The following is a 27779-nucleotide window of genomic DNA, read 5'->3' on the forward strand; positions in this document are numbered from 1 at the left end:
AACCACCAGTAAAGATGATCAATGTTAGTATCCAGTGAGGGGGCGATTGTCTCTCATATTGGTGTCCACCTCTGCTCTTGTGTCATTAGCTTGCTGAGAGGTGCTGTAGTCGTCTCCCAGGAGCAACATCATGGCTTTGCCCTGGCAGAGGTGTGCAACTCCAGTCTGGGCAGCAGACATTGCAGTCTGATCATCTCTGCATGTAGCAGCAGTATACTGTATCTAATATATATCTTTAAGAGTTTATCCAATAGTATTAATTGGTCAGAATAGTCGGTTAACAGTTAAATGGTTCATCATTAACATCTCTAATTGTTTCTGTAATTCTACCGAGTAGGAGTGGTGTAGTAGAATACAGTCTGCAAAAAAACAAGACCACACCAAAATGAGCTAAGTCACATAGACTCGGGTGAACATTAGAACCTGAAGGAGTAAGCATATTTACAAAAATATACTCTACTGGCCATTCATCCTGCAGCACCTCTTTGTCTGTGACCACACAGAAGTTGCAGCCGGCTGTATCAGCAGGTTACAATGAAGAATGCCGGAAAAGCCGAGGCACTATTTATCACATCTGAAGCACTGATAAAGAAACTACTGTGATGTGCCAGGGGAGAGAAATAAAAGAGATTTAAATTCAGAATGTCAACCATTATTTCACTCATCTGCTGTCAGAAATGTATGCAAGCTACTGAAGCTAACATATCAACTGATAGAGCCTGACAGTCTCGCATCAAATAGAGTTGTGGGGAAGTTTTCGGCAGCTCTTTGACAATGTGAGAATGTGCACCTTCAGGCCCGCTGCAGCTCACTCTTCACCCGTGCCCACGCCTGATTAGACAGCACCATTAATGTTTGCTTTGCCTCATGCCAAGAAGCAGTATACACTTTTACACTTCAGCCAGGGTTTAACGTTTTCATCTTAAGAACTTTACAATGTGCATTCGCCATGGTAAGAGGAAAGTCTCATGGCTGTCAGGTGAGTCATGTTACCACAGTGCAGAAAAGCTCATTTCACAGTGCTTAGAGGCCCGTCTTTCAGTTATAAATCATTTGCACTAAGAAGGAAAATGTCATTCACTCATTTTGAAATCTAATTTATAGTTGCCCCAGAACCTGTTGTCGTGTGCCTCTATTTCTTTTTATTTTTAATTCAGGATCTGGGAGCTGAATAGACAAGATGCTCTCCAGCAAAACTGCTCAATGGCCGACAATGACATGCAGTTACTATTCTCTCTTGAAGAATATAAAAAGCATTATCAGAATTTCTGTGTATGAAGTGTGTATCCTCAGGTCAAACTGACACATTTGTGCAAAAATCTCTGCTATTAACGCAGCTCAGAACTTTACAGCTGCTAGAAAATAGGACAGTGTGGGATTTCTCCAGCTCCTGCCGACACAGACAAATCATTTGTGCTTGCACCGCTGAGTTGAAATAATAGTTTCTAATGTAACGTCATGGTTGTCAATAAATAGTGCTCATCCCTCTTAGCAGCAGCCAGTGTTTCAGAGTTTATATTTCAGGAAACAGTTTCACTGACAATGATAGTTACTGTCTGTATTTTACCCGTGGTCTGATTGAAGTTCCCGACAGACGATATTTGGTGCTGATGTTCAGTCTTTTATCTGCAGTGTAAATTCTTTAAAATCTTTAAAGTGCAAACCAAAGTTCCTCTAAAATCGAAAATTAGCAACAGGATAAATTACAGGGTTCAACATAAGTGATGGCCTGATGGCCCTGGGACAGTAAACGTTTATACTGGGTACGCTGATTTGCTGTCACTGACCCCGACATCGAATAGGAGACAACAGCAATGTGTTAGTTTGCAAGACACGTGACTGATGAAATGCATGTGATTCAACAAAATACACATGAGGATGGCATAATGCATAATGGGATGAGCTCTTAGGTCTTCCACCTGTTTCAAAGTAAGAGCATCTTTGCTCCATTGTTACCGCTACTCGTGAAAAAAGCCTGCGAACCGCCACACCGCCTACCTTAGCAGTGGGTGTGCATCTCAGAACAGTGACAAACACCCTTCTGACTAAAAATAGACAGTGAAAATGATCTGTTGATAGTTATACTGTCATCATACCCGAAACATTACACCTATTCCATCTTGTGAAAGGCTAATTGCATGAATTACATATGGTCTGGAATGAGTACAGTACACCTGAAGTGTCTAAAGAGCATCTGTATGCAATCAGAGACCCAGCAGCGCCTCTACTCCACTGTCTTCACAGCAAAAATACCTTTTACTGCAGTTCAAGGTCTACATCTGAACAATATGATACTGACATTAAAAGAGAAATAAAAATACTCATTTTTAACTCAACTTTTTTAAAAATTAAAAGAGCTCTGTGGACAGAATCCCTTTCATTTCTTCACCCTCTCCCCCATCTATCATTTTGTCATAAGGATCGTCTACACCAGTGGTTCCAAACTTTTCTCGTCAAGGGACCCCTTTTCTATTATAGAGGAAACTGATGACCCCAAACTAAGTGACATATTTTATGGATGTTTCATATTTTATTTAATGCATGACAAAAACAGTACAGAACAACTGATAAGCTGTACAAATATCCCAAAATAAACTAGATGAATACAATAAGAGGAGGAAGTTTGTGTAACACAGGCACTCCGGCTTCCTCCCACAGTCCAAAGACATGCAGACTGGGGACTAGGTTAATTGATAACTCTAGATTGTCCATAGGTGTGAATGTGAGCGTGAGTGGTTGTTTGTCTCTATGTGTCAGCCCTGTGATAGTCTGGCGACCTGTCCAAGGTGTACCCTGCCTCTCGCCCGATGTCAGCTGGCATAGCCCCCCCCCACAACAAATAAGAATACTGTATCCATTAATCAAAGCAAATTAATCCATATCAGTAAATTAATTCAGTCAAAATAGTGCTGAAATACATTAGTTCCTTACTCATCTAAAACCCAGTATGTAATTAAAGTCAATCAAATCAGTCATACAGGAAGTTGACAGCTGTAACTAGCCAAAATCTAATTTGAAATTTCAAACCTCAAAATGAGAACGTGCTCTCAGTAAGGATACTCTGCAGTGGAGGCACTGCATATTTCTAACATGCACCAAACTGCAGGGACTGTGTGGGATGAATAATATGTACAAAATAACATGTTCTGTCACTGCTGCCCTCTTGCCCTCCATGAGCTTCCCCCGCACTGTGGGGATAAATCGAGAGTGGGACCATTTCCCTCTGGGGACTTAAAGCGTGCTGATATCAGAGCAGAGTTGCTGACAGATGTAATACCACGACTGGTTGCCATTTGGCTTAAGAAAATAGCCATGCCAACAAATGCTTTGAGTTGATCCATCAACTTTGAGGCCAGAGTGTAACTACATCTCCCCCCTGCTGTGTTCTCACATACACTTTCGCAGATTGTTAGCGGAGTCATCAATACAAGCTTGAGTGGATAATTCTTTGTTTCAGAGACCACGGATTAGACCCATGCAGTTCATAACACTCCATTTAACAAGCTAGTGCAGAGTACAACACCTGTTGGGGCACTAAAGTTGCTTCATTGCTCCCCTTTCCCTCCTTTTATTATAATAAAGGCAAGTTGTCAGCCTCAAACTAATTGCCACAGCTCTTGGTGCAAGAGTTTTAGTGAAACAATACCAGTAGCTGTGCTGAATTATGGGTAGTGGTTTTAACTTGTCTTGCTGAATCAGCAGACAAACACAAGTTCTCAGAGATAATGAGCTCACTAATGCTACTAGGTGGGATAGATAGCAATCAGTCAGCTGCAGCTGTTTAAACTACAAATTTAAAGGCCCAGTGTGTATGATTAAGAGAGAAACATTGATAGAAATGGAATATAATATTCATAACTATGTTTTCATTGGTTTATAATCACCTAAAACTAAGAATCATTGTGTTTTCAAAACCTTAAAATAAGACGTTTATATATATCTGCATACAGAGTGAGTCCTCTTCCACGGAGTCCACCATGTTGTTGGTACAGTAGCCCAGAAGAGACAAACCAAACACTGGCTCCAGATAAGGCCATTTGCACTGGCCATCATAGTTCTCCTACAGGCTTGGCACATAGGTAACAATTCAGTTGGCTGCAACCTGCAAACTCACCGCTAGATGCCACTTCATACAAACTGGACCTTGACCACTTCAAATAAAAATCTGCCCTTTAAATGTCTAATGGTTTGGCAATGTTACATCAGATAGGTCTACTTCTTCAGTATCACTGATAACTGCAGCCTTTTAAGATCCATTCAGACCTAGAGTTGTCTTGCTTTGGTCCGAATCAGGGACTAATTTTGTTACAAAGTTGCATAATTGCCTAGAGTTGGTTCATGTTCTCACGGCAGCATTTACAAGCGGACCAGATCAAATGCCTCGCCTGTTCTTGATTGGTCAGAATGTCGTAAAAATGTAAAAAAAAAAAAAAAAAGTCAAAATTCTTTGATGCAGCTTCTTCAATGTGAATACATTGTTGTGTCTTTTCTCCTCTATGACAGTAAACTGAAAATCTTTGGGTTATGGACAAAACAAGACACAAGACCAAACAACTAATTGATTAAATGAGAAAATAACTGACAGTGAAAATCATTGTTCGAAGCAGCCTTAATCTCAGGCATGTTCAGATTCCCATTAGCACAGCGTTACAAGCAGGGTCACCCGGTAAAAAAAAAGCATCATCAGCTAATGCTGGACTGCAAACTCAATGTCATCTCGCAAAGCACTGCGCCAGCTAAATAAATACATGTGACTACCTTGTGGCTTGAACACAGTATTTCTACTGTTCACCCTCTCATTAAAAGATTAAATTACTGTCGCCATAAAAACTTTCTAGATCAGCATAAACCTTCCTGATGGTTTTATAAACAGCCTTCAGACTCCTGGATCTATTACTCTGGTAACTGGACATCCTGGATCATATTTCATTGTCTCGCTGGTACATGAATCAACACACCTCAACCAACGCAGCCACTTGTATTTCTTTAACGCAGGGCCGCCTTTGGTCTAAACGCCTACTCTGGCCCCTTTTCAAACTCAGCTGTCAGTTGAACATGAACAACAGTCTGACTATGCAGGAGTTTCTCAATGTATCGCCAAAAATGTTTACTTAGCCTCAGAACTGAAATATGTTAATGTCAATATTTTATTTCCAAGAACTGAAAGAGAGCAGATCCAGTTTTGTAAAAGATACCTGAAATCAGTAATCAATAACTATATTTGAAATGATACCCCCAAAACAGTCTAACACCTAGTACACAGTGAGGGTAAGATGAAAACAAACATTTGTTGTGGTCATATGATTATTGATGGATCTAATGATGGGAATGATTGTTGAACATGCATTTGTTTCAGGTGTTTTCTTAGTAGAGACGGTGGCACAGTTATTCTACAGCAAACATATGAGAAGATGCATCACAGCAATCACAGACTTCTTTAATCCAATCTAATTTCACACATCACCATGCAGATGTCTTTCTTATTAACATTAGATCATCTCCCCATGAGTACATTTGAAACCCATTATAAACGACTACACAGCACGCTAGAAAATTGCTTCCTTTCATTTTGTTTCATCTTCTGCATCTTTGATATCCAAATATTCGCCAGCACCACTCTCTGTCAATAACAGCAAAGCCAGACGGAAGCACACAGGAAGTGTGCGGCTAGTAATTAGGAAAATAAAGAACCAGAGAATTCTGTGAAGTCTTGTATGTTCTCCGCACTCATTAATGGTTTCTTTACGTGTTAGAGGTGAAAATGGATGTCCATAATCAGTTTGCTATTCTGTAGATTGATTTATTTTTGTAGTAACATTGCCATGCTTTTTATATTTAAAATTATTATATATGTTTTATTTAGTTTTTGGGAAGCATTGTTATATAATTCCCATTACATTTCAGTGTTCTCAATTGTTACAGATACAGAATTGGGACTACGTATGGAGATATAAAAGCTGCTTCTGCATTGTAAATGTATTTGCTTGAACTACATGATACTTAATATGCTGTTACATGTTTTAAAGAAGCCTCTCACTGTTTTGGCTGACTTCAAATTCTAACATTTTGATAAAACTTTATTTAATCTACAGACATCCTGACACGTCTCTAATTGAAGCGGAATAAATTAAAACATGCAGCACAAACGCTGTTAAGTTGTTTCAGTAAAAAAAAATTGAAACAGACTCCAGTGGTCTTTTGGGATATCTTTAATCCTTATTTTGAGTAAACATAACTCAAATTATTTTTAGCCACATCAGCGGCATGGCTCAAGACTCATGCTTTATATTGAAAGCTTCCTCTCATATTTTTCTCTTCCTGTCTGTTTATGAATAAAAAGGCCAAATACGCCTTTCAATATGATGCAGACCAATACCACCACAATGTACAGCCTCTCAATGCCTCCAGGAACAGATTGAAAACACTCAACTGAGCATTATTAATAAGGTGATTCATATTGCTATGTTATTGCGTTTCATTACACAATGCAGAACTTTTTTAATTCCTTGGTCTGTCAGTATATATTTAATCTGCTCTACATACTTATTTACATCAGCAGAGCAAAAACAGGGAGAGCATGTGACGTGGGCTGCTCAGTGACATCTGAGTGATGCAGGGTGATATGGAATATATATATATCTTAATATTTCTGGGTTATGCCACAACATACAATATATCTAGTTATTGTCATATTTTCTTTAAAATAGGGCTGGCACTATATCAGATTATGCAATTATCCAACACATTCTCACTCCGACCTCATCACATATTGATGTTTGGTCATGGACTTTCCACGTCCACATACAGTGTGACAGGTACCCTGGGTGTGTTGGTTGTTGACGTTCTGGGACACGGTGTCAAGTTCTGCCTGTTACATGCATTGTCTTCTTTCAAAATACACTTCTGTTTTCCCATGGAATTTAATGTTTACATACAGTCTCTTTCAAAATAAAAGCACTACGTTGGTACAACACTGTGAATTGAATTTTTTTTCCTTCAACAACAAACACGTGGTCAGGTTTAGGAAAAAAGAACAGGGTTAGGCATTGGAATCTTACGGGACGTGAACACTGCTCTATTGGGTAAAAGTTGTTGTTTGTTGGACCCATCCACCACCCCTCCTGTCCGACTTTCACCGCCTTAACTTTCGTCCTTGTCCCACCGGGCACCGTCAAACTGTAACGCCAACTGGCCATGTATCATGCCAATATTAAGGGACTCCTTTTCTCGTTAGCTTCTGATGCTGCAAGTCACTGCCTTAGTGCTGGATTTCAATGACTTCGGAGTGAGACTTGGCTCAATTATCAGGGCCAAAAGAGGTCGTAATAACATGTCAATCAGGAGAGGCTTATTTTAGAGTGAACAATAATAAAGTGCACAATATAATGAATGTGAAGAGCTCTTTGGTGATTAGAACCCATTGTGACGTGAATATTTAGGGGTAGAGAAGCTGTGGTTAATTTAGGAATACTCCCTCAGTGGAGTCTAGACACTGGTGCTGGAGATATAGAGTGAAATGGCTGAAGGATGAGGATGATGGGATGAGGAGCTGAAGACTGGATTTGAATGGGGTTGGACCTACATGGACAACTGACTATGACATGATTGGCTCAGGGAGATCGTGGCACAATCTGGTTGGACTAACTTTGGGTGACGCCCATAGTCAGCTGATAGAGTAGAAGCCGGAGAAGAGCAGAGAATATTGTGAATAAAACGAAAGCGCTGAGCTTGCTGAGCTTCATTATTGTGCTAACTATAGATATTTTTTTTTTTTTTTTTTTTTTTTAAAATAATGATGCTCTTTGTCAAACTCATCTTCCTTCTTTGTTTATTGTTTATTTTGTGTCTTTTTGAGGCAAATTATACTTAAAATCCTAGTGTATGGAGGTGAAGAGAAAGTCTGTGACCATAACTGCACAAAATTGTACAAAAAGAGCAATTACACTTAATAGATAGTTAAAAGGCACCAGAACAAAAGGAACTGGAAATAATCAGAGGCACCAGATTATTTAGACAATATTATCATGTGTATTATCGTGACACCTAAAATAATACAGCTGTTTGATTTAACTCTTTGATGTGTATGATCAAACCAGTGTGATCATTCTAATAAGCCAATCTGAATGTAGGATTGGATTGGATTTGGATTTCCATATCAGAATGTCCTGATAATGTCTAAGTGACACTCTGGTGGTGGAGGTGGTGAACTGTAAAGGCAGATTATTCTTTGGCATTGTATTCTCTTTTAATTATTCACACAATTAAAATATTCTTTTAAATTACACTTTGAAGGCAGTCCTATTTTTTTGTAGTATCGTTTATTTCACGTATTATTTATTTAAGCATGCATTTATTTTAATTTATGTAATTATGGCTGAATTATGAATGTTAACCTGAAGGTCACTTTTATTTTGAAGTTCTTACACACTCTTACATACTGTAAGGTCTAAGATACAAACGTACAGCAAAACACCATGGGGGCCAATTTAAGGCTGGTTTAACAGTAGTGTTGTGCCCTGGGTGGTGTTTTAAGTGATGGAACAGAAACCGAACCACCTCCAGATAATAGACCTGCTGCGGCACCATCCTCCAATTTTAATTCATGCAAACACAGGACAATAATTGACCTAGTGTGTGTGTGTGTGTGTGTGTGTGTGTGTGTGTGTGTGTGTGTGTGTGTGTGTGTGTTGGATGGAGAGCGAGTCTCCTGCATGTAAACAAGACCTGCTTTGAATGCGTAAATAAATTACTAAAATGTGCAAGGAATATTACAACATAACAACATGGCCCACCCTTATATCTGAGAGGAGAGACTCTCACAAGCCTCATTTTCCCAACAGTACATCATGGTGAACCCAGGGCTTATCTCATGATCCAGCCCAAAGCTGGTCTCAGATATTAACCTGAAGACTCAGCAAGTCCCTGAGAAGTTATCCAGGCTGTGCAGAAAATGCACACACATACGTCCATGTGTTTGAAATTAATTTTAAATGAAGACACGTACACATATAGCGTGCAGTACATACACTATTTACACACAATTGCTATCAAGTGTTGTATAGGGGGTTATAGATGTGGAAAGTGACGCACGTGCATAATAAAGACAAATTGCGATGACACATAGGTGGTATTGGGGTCATTCATCTTCTCCTCTTTAATATAAGAGCCATTCAGGTTTAAATAAATTGTAATCTCTACCTAATTTCAATGCGTGTACTCCTCATGCACATCATGGTTTCTACATTTGTGTTGTTCTTCCCATGTTGCAGGCAGAAGCAGGTCACTGTCTGTAAATTCATCCGAGCCGTTCTTATAATATTGCAGAAAAGACTGAAATTTGGTGGTTCGGGGTATCTTTGTGGCTCAGCAGTCTATAATAATTATAATGGGATATTATACCGTAATTGATCCCCTGAGGAGAAATTCATTTCTTTTTATTCCCTCAGCCCTGCACGCTGAGGTAAGAGCACAGAGTCGACAGAACAGCACCTCGGGGAGAGAGGGGGATTTAGTGTCCTGCTCCAGGACACTTTAGAAGGGGGGTTGGTGGAACAGGGGACTTAACCGGGACCTTTTGTGCTCAGGGTCACTCTCCCTAATGATTTCAGTCCAGTCTTTCACACTCTCCTCCCAGTATTTCACTCTCACTCACCCGTGGCTGTGTTTCTGGTAAGTGGGGGAAATGTACCAGCGTTAAAACACAGCAGTCTTCCTGCAGATTATCTATGGAAACATTTTTGCTACAAGGGATGGTCAGGATTTCACCTATTCTGTTGTTTTTCTTGGCTAAAATCAATTCCATCCATTTTCTCTGCCTCTCAGGGGCCTGAGCGTGTCCCAGCATGCACTGGATGAAAGGCAGAGAAACATTGGACAGGTTGCCAGTTTATCGCAGGCCTCTGATCAACTAATTTGCATAAATCATTTGGTGCACAGTTGACTAAATCACAGGGGGATGTTATTTATCTCCCATTTAGTGCTATCCACATGATCTTGTTTTGGTTCACAATATTTTTCATTACTTTGATCTCATCTGAGAGTATGTGTATAACGTGAACCGCTGTGATCACGCCGCTGAGGCTGAGTGATGCTGTTCTGTACATTACTGGTCAGCAGCCAAGCAGTATATACAGGACTATCAATGAATCGATGGAACAACAACGCCGTGCAAAGCAGATGGGAATTCAAAGCACTGTGCAGCTCAAACAGGCTTTCTAATTATTAACTGATTGTGTCTGTTGCCTAACAAATCACTTGCTGCCAAACTAAGTTGCAGCTGCAGTGTTGATGTTTTCATTTAGCTACAAAGAAAGTGACAATTTTTCAAGCCTGCAGCGATCGAAAATGATTGACCACCAGCACTGTAGAGGCAACGTTAGTTTAGTTTTTGGATCCCTGTATTTTCGTCACATGTTCTCCAGCTGCAAATTAAGCCTACTTGTGTAGGTATTTCCACTCAGGGCATCCCAGTAAACAGGCTATTTATATACTTGCACCTTCCCCACAACGCCCACCTGGGTGTATTTTGTATGCTTCTGCACTACTTTTCACCATGCACAGTTGCTGTGCTGCGATCGGCCACAGTGCCAGGGAATATTTAACGTTTATGGCGGCACTGTCTCTCCCACGGGTGTCAAATGAGAAGGAATATTAGTGTTCTGAGCTATTAGGAGAGCAGAGACTGAGGCTGACAATGGAAGACACGAGAGAGGAGGCTCGCAGTCTCCTCAGCAACGGATATTTTTAGAGGTGGTTTTTCAGACGTGGCTCAGATGTTAAGAGTGGTATAGGATGAGTGTTGGGAGAGAAACACACTGCTCATGAAGTTTTCAGCAGTATCTGCAGAAAAAAAGGATGCTTCACTTGATACAATAGATTTGACATTGCCCTTTTCTTTTCATGTACAGATAATGTGCTGGGGGTTTGGCACGCTGCAACAGGTCATTGTGGAAATGAACAGCGAAATGTGAATATTAATTCATGTTTTGATAAATTGTTCACTTTGCAAATCCTGAAGCACAACCCAGTTGTTTAATTTGGTTTCACACAAACCAATGATTATTAGTCTGCACGGATAATTTTCAAGTAATTTTGATATATAACTATAATTAATCAACAGACCTGTATGTCTCTGGAGACACAGACAATAAAGTAGATGCTATTTCTTTCTTTAGGGCTGCAGCACATTTGTAATTAATTACTTTATAATTGTCTTTCTTTATGTTCTTGTGTTTATAAAGTAGCATTAGATGGGAGATGGTGGTCTGGTTCAGCTTAAGGGAAGTCTGATGAGAAGTCGTGTGCAGACAAAAGGGGGGGCCTTCTCTCTAATCACATCCTGTCTGACGGCAAAATGGAATCCAGCTAATGGTTTTATTGAAAATCTGATACCTCTTAAGAGACTCGTTTCATTAGCTAAAATTAATATAAAGTTCGTAATGAGCAAGACCGATAATTACCAAGACCAATTAAAAGCCACTTAGGTTGTATGAAAATAACCTTTTGGAACAGCTTGGCAGAGCTGAATTAAAATATATTGCAGCATGTGAGTGAAAATAAAAATGTTAGGTTTGTTTGTATGTATGTATGCAGGGTTTGTATGTGTATAGTGATGAAAAATGACGGACAGAGTGGAGTTAGTTACAGAAAAGAAAAAGAGAGAGTCATAGTGTGAGGAGGTAGGGATTGAGTGTCTTGGTCAGTAGCTGATCCCCGTCACAGGGTTTGAATTGAGGTCCTCGAGTCAAGGGACCATGTCGTTGACTATCTCACTCTTGGAGAGAAATGGGTGGACAGGCGCATGGATGAATGAGTAGTGTTAGCAATAAAACAAATTGCCGTGTCTACCCAACATCTAACAGAGTTACAACACTGGCCCCGTGGAGGGCCTCGTTCAGTGCCCCTCAACTCCCACAGGCCGGGTTCTTATCCCCCCTGGTCCTCGTGGTGTTCTCTCCAGAGGTTAAGCAATGCTGCAGCGTGCTGCTGGTGACATGAGAGAAGGAGGAAAGGAAGGGATGAGTGCTCTGCTTCCACACAGCAGATGTTGGGGGAATGGGGGACTAAAGTACCAGTGAGGCAAAGACATAGAATCTAATGATTGATAGAGTCTCTGAGAGCAGAGAGTTGCTGGAATGCTGCTGCTGCTAAATTTCCCATGTGCCTGTCTGAGAAGTATAAGTGTAATGACACAGAGAGGTAGACAGATAAACCTCAGGTTTAGTTTAAGGAGCCTCGACAAGCAGGGTTGTAGAATGGTACACAAATATTGCCAACTGTGAAATGGTTCACTTGCATATTTTTATGGATTTAGTAAAACTGCCTCAGCACTGTAAGGACACAGGCACACCCTTCACCCACAAATTCCATATCAATAAATGTGCCTGCAACATTAGTCTTAACACCAATCGGTAAAAAGAACAGCAAAGAACTAACACGATTTCCTCAACAACACAGCAGCTGCCACTTCTCGTGACCACTACTGCACATTAGGCTCAGGCTATATTTAGTGCACATATCATTAATTTGTCAAATGTCTCTTAATGTCTAAAACAGTGATAAATCAATCACCATCATTTTTTGTTTACTCTCACATCAATACATACTTTACAAAGTGCCTCACACCGAGGATAAAATGAGAAGATCACTCACACAGGGAAATAAAAAGTGATGCATCCTATGCAAATTGAAAGAGTGATGAAATTGCGCTCACAGGGGTAATTAAAGTTGGGGTAGGCAGCAATCTGGAAAAGGCACACAAAAAAAGACAGAATGTGAAAATATATCCACCTCCTGCAGCACGTCCCTCCCTACCCTAAGCCCCTCAACCCCGCCATACAACCACAAGCATATGCACATGCTTCATACAGTAACCCAGTGTTTCCCATACATTGATTTACTTAATCTTATTTCATTATAGAGTTGCCATGAAAGCCCCTCCTCGCCATGCTCTCTGTTTATCAGAACCGAATCAGACAAGAATTAGCTAGCTACCCCAGTCCTTCCACCTCACTCCCCACTACTGTGGACTGTTTTCCAAGGAGGACAGTGGGCAGCCGCTCAAGAGGCAAACCCTAGGTCTGTGGGAAACCCCCCAAGTGCCAGGTGTCACAGCAGGCTGGTATCCAGTGGCAGTACTAGGTATAAGGACAGCAACAGAAAGATTTGCTGATCCAGTAGAGAGTCTGGGCTGCCTGGTCCCCCAGTTTGCACTTGCTGAACATAGGTTGCTGCGTCCGGTGGTCTGTAGCAGCGGGGAGTGAGGCGGACACTGTTATTCTAGCTAGCGTTAGCTTCATAGTAGGGATGGGCATCAATTTTCGATTATCGATGATTGTTTGTTAAGGCTTTTGATCGATCACAAATAATTTTGATCAGTAGTCGCAGTGTTTCCCCTACAATGCCTGGCATAGGTTCGGCGAGCCGCCGTGCCAACAAGACCCTTCTGCCCGGCGAGCACGGCGGTTCGACAGGCCTATGAGACCCCCGCTGGATCTATGCCAGGCAAAAAAAATCAGAAACAAACGGAGGCTCTCATCGCTCTCCAAAGCCTCGGCGGCTTCCCTTGAGGCCTCTGAAAACACTACACCATTGAAAGATGGAGGTTTTGCTGAAAACTGAAGCCTGTAACTCTGGCTGGATGCGCGCCATTCTTCCTCTTTGGCCTGGGGGGTTGAAGCTCAAAACTGGGGCAGCTGCGCTCTCTTGCGGCGACAGTCTGCACTGCACTCTTTTGTTTTCTCACTTTTGAAATACTTGCTTATCAATTAATCGATAAATGATCGTTAATTTTTTTGATGATCGAATAATGAATTTCATAGACATGAACATGAAGCCACGGCTCTGAGCGTTTGTCTCCATTTAACAGAGGCTAACCTATGAGCAACATTTTCTCTACATCTCTGAGAAGCTTCGTTGATACTGACACGTGTTTTATAGAGTTCATTGTCAGACTATCCTTTAAATTCTCTTTTCAATAAGTCTGTCTTCCATTATTGGGTTGCTTTGCAGTGCTGGAAGTTGTTGCGAATGACAAAATAGCCACTTTCTCTATCGGATTTGCTGCCATTAAATCAGGATTTCATCGAAGGGATGTGCACATGCAACAGCCAAAAGGAACACCCTCCTCTGAAATGACCTGTGATTGACCAAAGTCTCCTGCCACAGGCTAGATTTTATAAAGCTTGAAAACAGAGCCAAGAGAGCGTACAGAAGTCGAGTTTCCATGTGCTCAAACAAACTCTTAGCCAGCAAACTAAGAGGCACTCCTACCTCCAAGCAATATGACTGTGTCACCTTATCCCTGATCGGCAACGCACTCACAACCCAGATCATCCACTCCACCAGTACTTTATCCACCCTTTCTTCTGGAGTCAGATATACACTACCCATGTGCAGAGGGGCACGTTGGAGCAAGAGCTTTGTTGCCACAGTAAAACAAGCTCAAGCTTAAGTAGCCTCAATTGATTTGAAATTCGTTTTTTGGTGTGTCAAGTGCCAATCCATGTCTTGTCTCCTTGTCCCAATTCTCTATGTCTTTTGTGTCTGTTTATGGCATGGGTGCACTTGCCAATATCTGTATGCTAGCGCGACACTTGTCCCCATGCACACTTGAATCCTCCTTGAGGACAAATAAACTATCTTTTCTCTCAGTCTACTTGAATTAAAATGCCCAAATGGGCTTCTTTTCCCCCAGTGACACACAAATAAAATGCCTACCCCAGCAACCTACACAATGTTTTATTATTAGATTCTGTCCTTTCATGTTACTTTCCCATCTCCACCTTACATCATATCACCTTCGAGTGATATGACTGGTCTGAGGTAGGTGTGAGGTGGGAAACGACTGCATGTTTTTTGTTAAAATGCATCATTTATATATCTGTCCCCAGTTAATTAACATGTATGTTGCAATCTCTGAAACTCCAGGCTCGTGATGAAATCTGTGTTAGCTGCGAAATTCCAGTCAGGTTGAAGAAATAGGGGGAAAAAAGTAAATTAGGGGTTTACTGCAGCTGAGTTGGAAAAAAAACATCTCGCTTGAGTGCAGAAGAAAACATCCCCCAAAAACAAGACATGGGCAAGTACGCACAAAGGAATGAGTGTATCCTCCAGTGAAGGAGCTGCTAATCCATTAACCAGCCAAGTGAATGTAAAAGCCAGAACTGCTGTGTTCTAGCTGTGACATGCATGACCACAGGAAACCTATACACGCAGCCTTTCTGGAAATAAAAGATACAGCCACAGCGAAACAGCAAAATCATGAGTTTGAAGAGAAAGGAAACATCATTAAATTCATCCACAGTGTACAATCAGAACAATGTTGCAGGCCACTGACTGAAGCTCCTCACTGATTTAAGCGGAAGTGACTTTTTGTACCCATGAGCAAAGCAGCCAAACATCATTGTTAATTTAATGGCATCCCTTACTCTTTACTCATATTTCCAGTTTCCCAACCTATTAGTATCTGAGCCGGGGCCAGGCTTTGTTTTATGGTGTGAGTCTGGCTGCCATGGCCTGAACTAGAGGGTATTATTCCTGCATTGATTGTTCATTGGGCTGGCTTTGTACTGGGTCACGGAAGGGAAATTCATTAGCATGCACATACTCTCTGTGGCATTTTGGCAGGGCTACAAAACAGTTATCCTGAAATGTTGCATTGGGAATTAAAAAGCCTTTGCTTGTTGGTAACCAGGGGACGTCGCCCACTGCCTTTAGACTTGTGTTCAATACCAGAGCATTTCTAAAAGGCTGAGGGCTCTGTTTAAACTGATCCCTGGGGAATTACTGTAGCTACTGTGTGGGGCAGTGCCTAACAAGCTAAACCCAACTAATCAATGTCACTGGACCATGCTATGAGAGCACCAGCATGTGATTTGACTGGTTCAAATGGATATTTCATCTTTCTTTTCTATCTATCTTTCAAAAATGCCTAAATCTTCAGTCAAGAAGAAGAAGAAAATTTGGTAAATAATAGTCTTTACTTAAGACTCAATGAAATAACCTGCAAGAAAAATGACTTGGACCAAATGAAACCAGTTTTCAATTACAAAATTTATGTACTTCCAAAATGCAACCAAATTCCCCTGGTCTCACTGGCAGCACCATAAACTGAATTGATGGGTCTCCGTGTCTCAAAGTTGCCCCTTGTGGTCCGAGGAAAGATTTTTTTTTAATACCTTGCATCCCTCATGCTGTGAAATATTGCACCTGTGCACATTTAATAGTGCATGTGTCATAAAAAGTCCAGAGGACTGAAAAAGATTTGTGTGGGTTAAATGAAAGAAGACGGAAAAAAATTAAAGAGTCAAACAAATATTTCTAGTGACAGAGTGTGGAAAAGACACACCTGAGACTGCAGCTTTTATATGCACTAAACTGTTTGCTAATGAGATCGGTTCAGATGTTTAGCAGAAGAAAAGGCAGCTTTCTCTTCTTCTTAAACCCATCTAATTTGGAAACTTCTCTCTTTTGTCATCCAATTAGGTGGTCTCTGCATTTCCCAGTCTGTGAAAATACCACGTGAACCTAAAGCTGGAGAGTTTGACAAGATCATTCGCAGGCTGAGTGAGAATCCCAACGCCCGAGTGGTCATTATCTTTGCCAATGAGGATGACATCAGGTGAGTGCAGTGAAATCCTAATTGCTGTCAGTTAATAGAACTTTTAACCTGACTCATCTCGACCACTTTTAACTACCAATAGATACCTTGTTTTTTAACATTTACCTGCCAGTTTTCCTTAAAGGAAAACACACTGTTATGATACGTTGAAGTAAAGCTGTTTAAGAGTTTTCAAAATCTAGTAACGTCTGAAGTGATAAATGTTGTTTAGTAGTGTCTCCACCTCAGGCTGCCTCTGCAGCTGGCATTAAAATGTCACAAATGTCTCCTGTGTGCATAAAGATATTAAATTGCCTTTTCCTTGAGAAAAACAGCCTGCTGCCTGCCTGTTAATATTTATGAGTTATAAATGGAAGATATGATTATATTTGGGTGTATTCACATTCTCTTAAGCTTTGTCACTGAAGATGTCACAGGTATTTTACAGGCAGGCGAAGTAGTTTTAGTCACTAAGACACCAAGACATGGTGTGGTGTGGAAAATAACTACAACCCAGTGGTGGAAATCATTACTCAAGTACTGTACAGATTTAAGGTACTTGAAGACTTCCATGTTACGATACTTTGAACATTTGCAGTGAAATGTTCTTCATTTATTTGACATCTTTAGCTGTTAGTGGCAAATTAAAAGTTAACATATAAATCATTAGCATGATCCTGGGTTTTTGTTTATGTTCATTCATCAATGTTTACTTCGTTTCCTCATTTATTTTGTAGATTCTCCCCTCATGTCTCATGTCTGGTTTCACTTCCTGTCTATGTGTGTTTTCCCACCCTGTTGTCGATCACAGCATCTTCCTTCAGTTTCGTTAGTCGTCCCTGTTCCCAGAGTCTTCCCTTCACACCTGTTCTGTACTAGTCTTGTTTGCTCCACCCTAGTGTTTCCCATTACACCCTTGTTGTCTGCCTATCTCTATTTCCCTCCTTTTGTCCGTGTCCACCTATCCCAGCTGTGTCTTGTTCTTGTGATTAGTTTTCTGTGTGTATATACCTCTGTGTTTCCATTTATTCCTTGTCAGTTCATCTGTGTTAATGGTTTTGTTCCCTGCTCTGTTTACTGCCTGGTTTCTTGGGTTCTGTTTTGGATTTCTTCTCCAAGTTTGTGTTATCCAGGATGGTTTTCAGTCTAGTTTTGGTTCTTCTTTCTTTTGGACCTTCAGTTACCTGTCTAGTTTTGGATGTTTTCATCAGCTTCATTGAACCTTGCCGTATGTTGCCTACTTCACTGCATTTGAGTCCTTTCCTGAACTGACTCATGACAACCATACTTTGTATTGTATGTATTGTACACCATGTGTACTTGTAAGTCTTTGGAAAAACCCTATTGTTGTTGTTTGTGTACTGTGCATTGTGTGTCATTGTAAACGCAGTTTTCACGCACTCTGAGCCCAAGACGAATTTCCTGTAAAGGACAATAAAGTTTAATTGATTTTGATTTGATTTGATTGACTTGCAAACATAGTTCTACTTTTCATCGATAATACTTCTAAACTTTGTACTCAAGGAAAATTTCCAAATGAAAGACTTTTACTTGTAACAGAATTATTTCTGGACTGTGATCACTACTTTTACATAAAGCAACAGTTCACTCCAAAATCAAAAATACATATTTTTCCTTTTACCTGTAGTGCTGTTTATAAGTCTAGATAGTTTGGTGTGATTGCAGAGTGTTGTTGATATCAGCCGTAGAGACATCTGCCTTTTCTCCAGTATAATAGAACTAGATGGCACTCAGGTTGTGGTGCTCAAAGCAGCAAAAAAGAATCAATTTGAAAAACCCAACAGCAATGTCTCTTTACAGAAATCATGATAGTCACAGTTACCCAAGAAAATCCACAGCATTGTTGGGAGCAGTTTCATGTAGGAACTCTTTCCTTTCTCCTGAACTACACCCACTAACAGTATCACCACACAGACGGAAGCGTGCATCTACTGCTAGCTCACCTAGCATCACTGAGCTAGCTAATGTTACAGCTCAGCCGAGGAAGACGCCTAATGTTACGTCTCGCACTGTCATAAGCACGAACCTCTCGTCCATGAGTAGATGCAGGCATCCTCCTGTGCAGTGATAAAGTTGGCAGGTGTAGTTTGGTAGACAGAAAATAGTCCCTATATGATACCACTCACAACAATATCTGGTATTATCTTGAATAACCAGGTCACGATTCCTTTAGAGAGACACTGGTGGACACTTTTTCTTTGGCACTTTGAGCACCACAAGCAGAGTGCCATTTAGTTCTATTATATTGGAGAGAAGGCAGACATCTCCATGGCTGATATCTCCAACACTCTGTGACTCACACCAAAACAATCTGGACTGATAAATAGTGCTACAGGTAAGAGGAAAAATATGTATTTTTGATTTAGGGATGAACTGTCCCTTTAAATAAATGATCTGAGTACTTCTTCCACCACTGATAATACTTTTGCTACACATTTTTTGTTGAGACTGTCAGAGAGGGGTTGAATGCACTCTGTTGCTGCTTATGAGGCCATATTTTATCATGGTGTTGTATTGAAATGCATTACATTGAACAGCATTTCTAATATTCTATCCACTCCCCTGTGTCCTTTCTATCTAACTAATAGACATCTAGTCTGTAGTCCCTATCTATCCTGACAACACTGTACGAAAGTACAATTAACAGTGTCCCTGAGTTCCTTGCGGAGACGCAAATGCATCAATTAAAATTCATTATCTGTTATTAAGACTGATCGTCTGCATCAAGAACTAGTTAATTAGTCAAAGGCTAAATCAACACACGCAGCACTGTTGTAGCTTTGCAAGGGAAAATGTTTCCCAGCAACCAGTTTGTCGGCCAGTGTATTCCTAGTGGAAGTGGGCAGTGATTTGAGGCGGTCTCTTGATGATGACCAGGGCAGAAGTCCCAGTGCTCATTGACTTAATCCGGTCCTGATAACGGGTAATAGTCTGGATATATAGTAATTACAGAAAGCCAGAGGGATTTCAGCACTGCATGCCTGCTCTATCCTTGAACCCAGCCAGTGTTAGCTGGCAGCAGTTTAATAAGAACTTAAAATGATCCACATAGAAAGTATAAGGGACTTGAGCTGTTTGGATGGAGCCCTTTAATGTAATACTTAAACAATTATTTAAATAAGCTGCATTGTCTCAGCATTATGAAGAACAAAAGGAATACTGTTTGTTGGTTTGCCTTTCATATTCCAGCCAGGCAGGTAGGTTTGTCCTTCGCAGTGTTGGCTCTGTGGGAAAACAACATGATTTCATAACATTAAAGTAAATTCAATCATCTTGTATCATCTCCAGTATCTTGCGCTTTTAAGAATGTGAACATTTTATTGCTCCAGCTGATTTTTTGACAGTAACACATACTGGATGTGTCATTTTCCAATTATCACCTCAAATTTTAACTTAATTTAAAAAGAGAACCTGTCACCTGTCAAATCACTTTTTGTGTATCGGTTACTCACCCCATCTGACACTGAATTTGTGATGAAAACTGTTTTTCTCACATGCCTTCTGTGAACAAAGAATCCAGAAACATAAAAAAATTCTTGATGAATTGAGGTCATAGGGGTCTGCATTTAACAATGGCAAAACTCTATCAAAACATCTGTTTATAAACCCCCACAGAACTCGTGCACTATAATCGAAATCTGTTTTACCCAGTTGCATGCTCGGTACATCACCAGACAGACAGCCCTTTGTGACAGGGAACTGAATGGAAACTGAAACTTAGGATTCTTTCACATCTGCCCAGTTTGGTTTGGTTCAATCAAACTCAAGTTCGTTTGCCCCCTTATTGCGGTTCGTTTGGGCAGGTGTGAACACAGCAATCGCACTCGGGCGCGCATCAAAACAACCAGACCGAGACCTTCTTGAAGAGGTGGTCTCAGTCTGAACTGGAGCAGTTTGTTTGGGTTAAACATGAGCATGTTACAGTCCTGGAGGATTATTAATGTGCACCTCCTCCTGTACTGCCTTAATATGCACATTCAGCACATCCAATGCATCAAAACATTGTTTTCTAGTTGGAGCCGCACCTTGTTTTCAAACTGTATGGTTTGACTAAAATGAACAATGACAGCAATATAGTCCATGATGACCAGCGCTAAAATCAACCTGTGTAGCTGTCCCTCCATTGTGACATTAGAAAGTGTCACATTTATCTTGCAAGTGTACTCTTCTTCAACGTTTTGTTTACTTCCTGGATTTTTCCCACATGGAAATTCTGACCAATCAAGAGCAGCTTTCTCACACAAGGTATTTTATCTGGTCCGCTTGTAAATGTTGCTGTGAGAACACAAACCAACTCTAGGCAATTATGCAACCTTGAAACAAGATGAGTCCCTGATTCAGACCAAAGCAAGACAACTCTAGGTCTGAAAGCACCCTGAATCTATGCTCTCTTCAAAGTCAGACATCACTGACACATCATTTTACCTCTCTGAAAACAGGAGCTGCTTGTGTACTGCTAATTCAATCAGTTAGTTTGTGTTTTTGTGCGACTTTGCTGAATCCAAACTAACTTTTTAAATCACCAAAGTAACACAACAACACAGTTTTGCTATTGTTCAACGCAGCCCCACTTTAATTCATGAAGAATTTTCTCTGCTTTTGAATTCTTTGCTCACCACAGGCAAGGAAGAAATACATTTTGTTAGCAAATTAAACATAAGACGGAGTGAGTAACTAGTGTACAAATGGTTATTTGGGGGGTTAAGTATTCCTTTAAGTTTCAGATAGTGTCAGATAAAACTAAAAAATAGGCAATAAATGACTTTGATTAAGGTCGTCTTGTAACATAACAACAATTTTACTCACAGTAAAGACGTTAAGATGAACTGGGAACTGAACCTTGGCTGTAAAATGTAAAGTATACGCCCATTCAGGACCTTGACACAGCACCTTCACTTCTCACTGTGCAAGACTTTTCAGCTTGTCTGTTCATGTTTCTGTTATGTAATCTTCTGACAGAGAAAATCTATTTCTCTCATCTCTCCTGCACGAAGCACATAATTGTATCTCACAACATGCTCATTTCACTACATTTCTGGAGACCAGGCTCAGAGAAAAATCATTACCAATCAAACATATGTCCCTGGGGTCCAAAAAACTAATGTAAAGAGACATCAAGTCAGCTGGATGACTCACTGCTCGCCCACTCCACATATGACAGAAAACTGTAGTAAATATTTTAATATGGTTTACCATCCTTTATGCAACTCAAAAGTCTCATGCAAGATGTTAAAACAGCATATGCCACATCGAAGAGCTGCTGTTGTCTCCAGCACAATAAGATGCTTAATATTTATTTTTTGTTCCAGCATCTTTGGGGAGATGTGAGGGGTCGGTAATGCTCCACATGCCAGGTGGCTGTGTTTAAATTTTATGTTGCTGTGCTCAAGCTTTCTTGATGTAACTCTGCAGCTACAGCAGAGCTCGCTGGCAGTTTTTTTTTTTTTTTTTTACAGCTCCCCAAACTTACTCCCATTGGCAACAAGCCTGGACAAATGTGGCAGGGGTGTCATTCTGCCACCGCCAAGAAGAACTACTCTGCACTGGGAATGGATAGTGTGTCTATGGTGGCTTTTCAGTTCTGCTAAAGTGCCTTGTGCAACACTGTGCAGACTCAGAATAGAATATTCTAGTAAGGGAATCACCTGTATGACAGCTACATACCTTCTTTATGGTGCATTTAAAATAGGAGCCTTCTTTCATAGGGAATACATCACTGCAGAAAATAAATGGAAATACTGACAACACATTATAAACATTAAATGGTACTAATAAACACTGCTTTCTTTCTCTGTCCCGAAGGCGTCTCCTTCAAGCGGCTAAGAAGGCCAATCAAACTGGCCATTTCATCTGGGTTGGTTCAGACAGCTGGGGCTCAAAAATCTCCCCGATACTGAACCAGGAAGAGATGGCAGAAGGCGCTGTCACCATCCTCCCCAAACGACAGTCCATCAAAGGTATTCATAACACACATCCTAGCTTGACCTTACAGAAGGCTCGTAATGGTTTGTTTTCTTACATCAGTGTTTCCCATACATTGATTTATTTGTGGCAGCTCGCCACAATATCAACATTGGCCGCCACATATTGATTTTCTTCTCTTTTTTACTTACTATTTAAAATCCAATAGCCAATAAAATGAATTAAATGAAAAAAAAAACATTACTTTGGCTCAACTGCTTTTTCTGTCTGTAGTAACCACTGTAGCCTCACTCAGTATCCCACCCACAGTACTATCGGATTGGTTACACATCACAAGTAACAGCCTATCAACACTGAAGGCTGCTGTACCTCTGATGGAAGACGAAAGCAGACTGGAGCTGCTCTGGTGAGCAAGCAGTGTTGTGTGTTGAACAGCAGGTATTACTGATGTTCCACTACACTACAGTTGCAAGAGCACCCAGTGTTTCCGCTGGTAATGTACTGCTGTTAGTCATAGTTACCGGATTTACCTTTAGTTATATGAATTGTATGACACTGTGAGATATGGGCCCAGATGATTGTAGTTTCTAAAAATGCAGCACTGTGAGGACACAGACATTTCACACACCAGAAGTATATAACACGAACCTGCAGCATTCAGCTTTATACTAGAAAGTCCAACCAATAAAAAGGCAATTATTCAAAGCTTTAGTTTCAGGGTTATAGCTATTTAAATTCTTTTAAAGCAACTGGATCTGATACCTAATCTGTATCAGCTGATAAGCAAGTTCAAGTATTGGAATCGGCATCAGGAAGGCAAAAATGGTAGCGGAACATCTCTAAAAACTTCATCCCCCACACCCAACCCATGGGAAGCTACCACCACAAATACAATCTAATTCTTTGGGAAACACTGATCATAAATATTTTTTTCATTTTGTAAAATCTTGATATTTCTGCCACTTTTCTGCTTGTTGTAGTATAAATGTGCCTCCACTGTTCATTACTACCACTGTGTTCTCCCTCTGACAACCACACTGGACCCAAAATGTTGTTGTGTCATTTCTGTTGCTGAACTTTTATATTGATTAAAGCATTACTATAATATATTGGGTATATTTCTCTGATGCCATGATTATATATGTAGAGATTCTGTTTATTTTTTACAAAGTTTACTTTATAAAGTGTGAATAAAGTTGTCTGTGGGTAGCGGAATATGCACTCAGATATAGAATCAAATGTGAAAACTTAATAATCACACACTCCCCAATGGCTTTAGGCATTCTGCTGAGCCAGGTTTATTAAAAATGTCTTTAAAATCTCATGGAAAGCATAATAATTCATGAAAGTCAGCACAGCGAAATGATAATGTACTTTTGGATCTTTTCAAAGATGTGACTTCATTTGAACTGTTGTTGTTGTTTAGCTAAGAGCAAACCAAAGGGAATTTGGGTTGCTGATGCATTTGATTGCAGAGCTTCAGTTCTAGCCGGGGTCTCGGTAAATACTCGGCTCGTTTGAAATCATCACCAAAGTTATCCACGAGGACCGGGGCCCGAAAGAGTTTACATTTTGCTTAGCATATTTAAAGTTAAAAACGTGATGGCTTAAATTCTGACAGCGTCTTCTTTCTTTCAGGATTCGATCGCTACTTCATCAGCCGAACGCTCGAGAACAACAGGAGGAATATTTGGTTTGCAGAGTTCTGGGAGAATAACTTCCAATGCAAGCTCAGTCGACACGCTGTGAAGAAAGGATCTGGCATCAAAAAATGCACAAGTGAGTCCACGCTTAATAGCAGAGAAGGCACTGGGTCAATGGAAAGCACTCAATCAATGACCAAGTATATTGATTGGATCTGCCGTGAATACATCGTGTGTGTGTGTGTGCGTGTGTGTGTGTGTACGTGGTACGCATAGGTAAATGTATTTGTCATCAGGGAGAAAACAATCACACTCCTCTAATTTAGGTTAAATGTAATGCGCATGGATAAGTGAATGGGAGTCTCTAATTTCGTCTGGGAGAAATTAATGCTTCCATTACTCGTCTGTTGGCTACCTCAATTTGCAGTGGGCGACAATAGCAATCACAAAACTATGCCACCGCATGCGCTGAAAACATAATCAATAGTAAATCCAATCAGCCCATTAGAAACAAGCTTTCAGGTCATTAAAATCAGTAGGCTCTCTGGGCCTGTCTCTCATCCCAGTGTGCAGTGCAACGCTGCATCTCAAGCAGTGCTGGCTGACTGATTTAAAGCTGGTAATGTTTCCAGGCAATACATTCCTCATGTATGCCGGTGTATGGTACAACACAAAAACCTGCGCTGCCCGTTCTCTGCTATTTGAGAGGAATTGATTGGATTGTATGATTGCACCTGTCCTTCACTGGTCCAGCCTTGGTAACAAACTGCTATCAATCTCCAAGAGAGGGCAGAAATGTCATGTTCATTTAGTTTTGAATATGAATGAGAAAACTCCCACACACTGTCTCACTTACTGCTGGAATATTTATTAATGATGTTTTGGTCTTTTTCGACCTTCATCAGGTATTTAGGAATGCACCGCAACGCTTTCACACACTGTATATATATGCACGCACAGGACCGCTCAATTATCCAATCAGAGGAACGCAGAGACTGGTTCAACTGGTGAACAAAACACCTTGAGCGAACACACACACACACACACACACACACACACACACACCAGGGCTTGATGCTAACTTTTTTCCCAAGGAGCACATGTGCTCCTAAGTTGAAAAAGTAAGGAGCGCACAAAGAACTTTAGGGGCACAATGTAAATTAATCAAATAACGTGTTTTCCGTAATTAACATGATGCAAATAGACATTTACAAGCAAAATTATTTAATGAATTTGTATACAAAATGTACAGAAAGGTAAATCATCAAGTTTTGAAAAAGTAGGCCTATTGCAATGTAATTTTGTCTTTAATGTTATTATCTTATATATATATATATATCATCTCTGCAATATGATGATCTTATATAATGTTATTACCATCCTAAAACATTCTCCAGGTCCTCTGAAACTCTGCAGGACTTAAAACCTCTTTCACACAGAGCTTTCACAGTGCCCACCGCAGGGTAGGGCGCAGAGGACAGGATTTGGGGGAGTGCAGGCTCGTTCAGGAGCTACAGCTCCATGGTGACCGCTTCCGGGTCTACTTCAGGCTCTACTCTGCTATTGGACGCGCGGCGCCGAGGTGTCGTCACAGCGCGTTGCGGTGAAATTTAAAAAAATTCAATTCGAGCACAGGCTGGCGGCGCGCAGACACTCGCGCCGCTCAGCTCGGCGGCAGAGCGGTGCGCTCTTGCGCCACGGTAGTACATACACATTGAATAGGTTCGTCGGCGGAGGTCTGCGCTTTGTGCGCTCTGTGTGAAAAGGGCTTTATTTCCACCCTGCCCAGCAGCGGTACCGTGGCGAATGGTCCCTAAAGGCCTCTACACATGATCAGCCGTAAAACCGCTTTGCGCTGGCTGTCCCATTGTTTGTCTATAGAGAGGGCAGCAACGTCTGACAAAGTGGCGCCGCTACCCTTGGCGTCGCGCACCGCTCTGATTTTCCGCCCGAGCGCTGCGCTCAGAGTTGAAATTATTTGAACTACGGGGAGAACGGAGCAGGCTTCCCCGGAGATCCACCCGGTCCATCTCCTTCACACTTTGACGTATTTCCACGCTGCCGACAGTGGGACTTATATTCATTGTGCCGACAGTGGCTTGGAAAACCGCCCATAACCATGTCACACAGGGAAGAGGGAAGGCTGCTGGAGTTCCTCCAACATTTGCGGTTAGATTATCATATTTTTTTATTGACAAAAATATAGGCTGCTTTGGCTGGTTTTTTAATGCGCACATGTGCCCCTAAATATTTTTTACAGTTCGCACACACCTATTTTTAGTCGCAAATGTGAGTGAAACGCTCGCACTGTCGAGCCCTGCGCACACACACACACGCACACACACAGCCATCCAGGTTTGTGGGTGAAGAAAACATCAGACTAGAAAACAAAGTCTCACACTGTTATCCTACGTAACACATTATAGCGCATCACTTTATGGAAAGGTCAAAAATAGAAAATGACAAAAGTATGTAAGGGCAAGACCATAAATCTTACAATAACAATATGGGGAAAAGCTTTGCTAGGAACGTCCAAGAGTACACATTTGAATAAAATAATAAATACTCTTGTTGTCTTGCCAACCAACAGCTTCTGCCAACCACCTGCAATTATAGTTCTGCAGACTTCCTGCTGAAAACATGGGTGAAAATCACATCCTTTAGCCTTTCTTTGAACCACAGTGTTAAATGCGGATGTGAACAGCACATACTGATGAAGGGCCAGAATTTCAGTACGAGATTGCGGCATTATTTCATCGATTCATGCAAATCTAGCACTGTGAACACATTTATGCTAAGGTCTAATGAATTTCAGCCAATGTTGCATGGGTGCGAAATGTGGTTTATGTAGGACTGGCAGGACAGCTGAATCAGCCCTACCCTGGATATTTTATTGCAATATCTCAGTTCATCACAATATTGGAATAATATTGTATTGTGACCCTCTGTCGATTCCTGCCTCTACTACGAGCCCCCCTACTGTTGCAGCATCCCTCCGTGGCATATACAGACAGGTTCCTATAATGTCCACTTGAAGCATGATAGACAGCTGACACAAAGGGCAGTGCCAAGGATGTCAACATTACCAATGTTAATCCTCAGGACCCTTAAACACGTAATCTTAACATTGCTATGGTAAAGCTGTCCAAGCTTACTGGCTCAGAACATATCTGCGGCTTGAACTTAATAAAGGTGAAATGAGCTGCCAGCTTTTATCCACCAAGGCTAAAAAAAAAACGCCAGCTTTAAGTCCCCACAAAAGGTTGGGTACCAAAACCAGGTGCCAATATGTCACCGGTTCTTCAGGTGGGTTTATACTTATGTATCAGCTCCATGCAGAGCCTACACTGCAGCCTAAGCACATGGCCTACTCCACTGTGAACACTTTGCGTGGTGGTATGTCTGTGTCACACCTCCAAAACACTGGTCAGCTGTGGGGTTTCTGTGAAGTGCTGTAAAATTTAGGTGATTCAAAATACACCCAAAACACACATTAAACACGGATTAAACATATGGCTTAATAGAGACAATTTCAAACACAAGTACACAAATCAGCTTCACTATAACTTGCAGCATTCACAGACGAAGCACTT

At 40.9% G+C, this 27779-nt stretch overlaps 1 protein-coding gene across 2 annotated transcripts in view; it reads left to right on the forward strand.

Annotated features, from left to right (window-relative positions):
* Positions 1-27779, forward strand: part of LOC125891355 (metabotropic glutamate receptor 4-like) — a 323715-nt gene that overhangs the window by 245418 nt on the left and 50518 nt on the right. For both annotated transcript variants that reach the window (XM_049580581.1, XM_049580579.1), the window contains exons 4-6: positions 16486-16621; positions 22424-22578; positions 24182-24322. In XM_049580581.1, coding sequence (XP_049436538.1) covers positions 16486-16621; positions 22424-22578; positions 24182-24322 — 432 coding nt within the window. The remainder of the gene's footprint in view (positions 1-16485; positions 16622-22423; positions 22579-24181; positions 24323-27779) is intronic.

Source organism: Epinephelus fuscoguttatus, linkage group LG7 (genome assembly GCF_011397635.1).
Source record: "Epinephelus fuscoguttatus linkage group LG7, E.fuscoguttatus.final_Chr_v1".
NCBI classification, from domain to species: Eukaryota; Metazoa; Chordata; class Actinopteri; order Perciformes; family Serranidae; genus Epinephelus; species Epinephelus fuscoguttatus.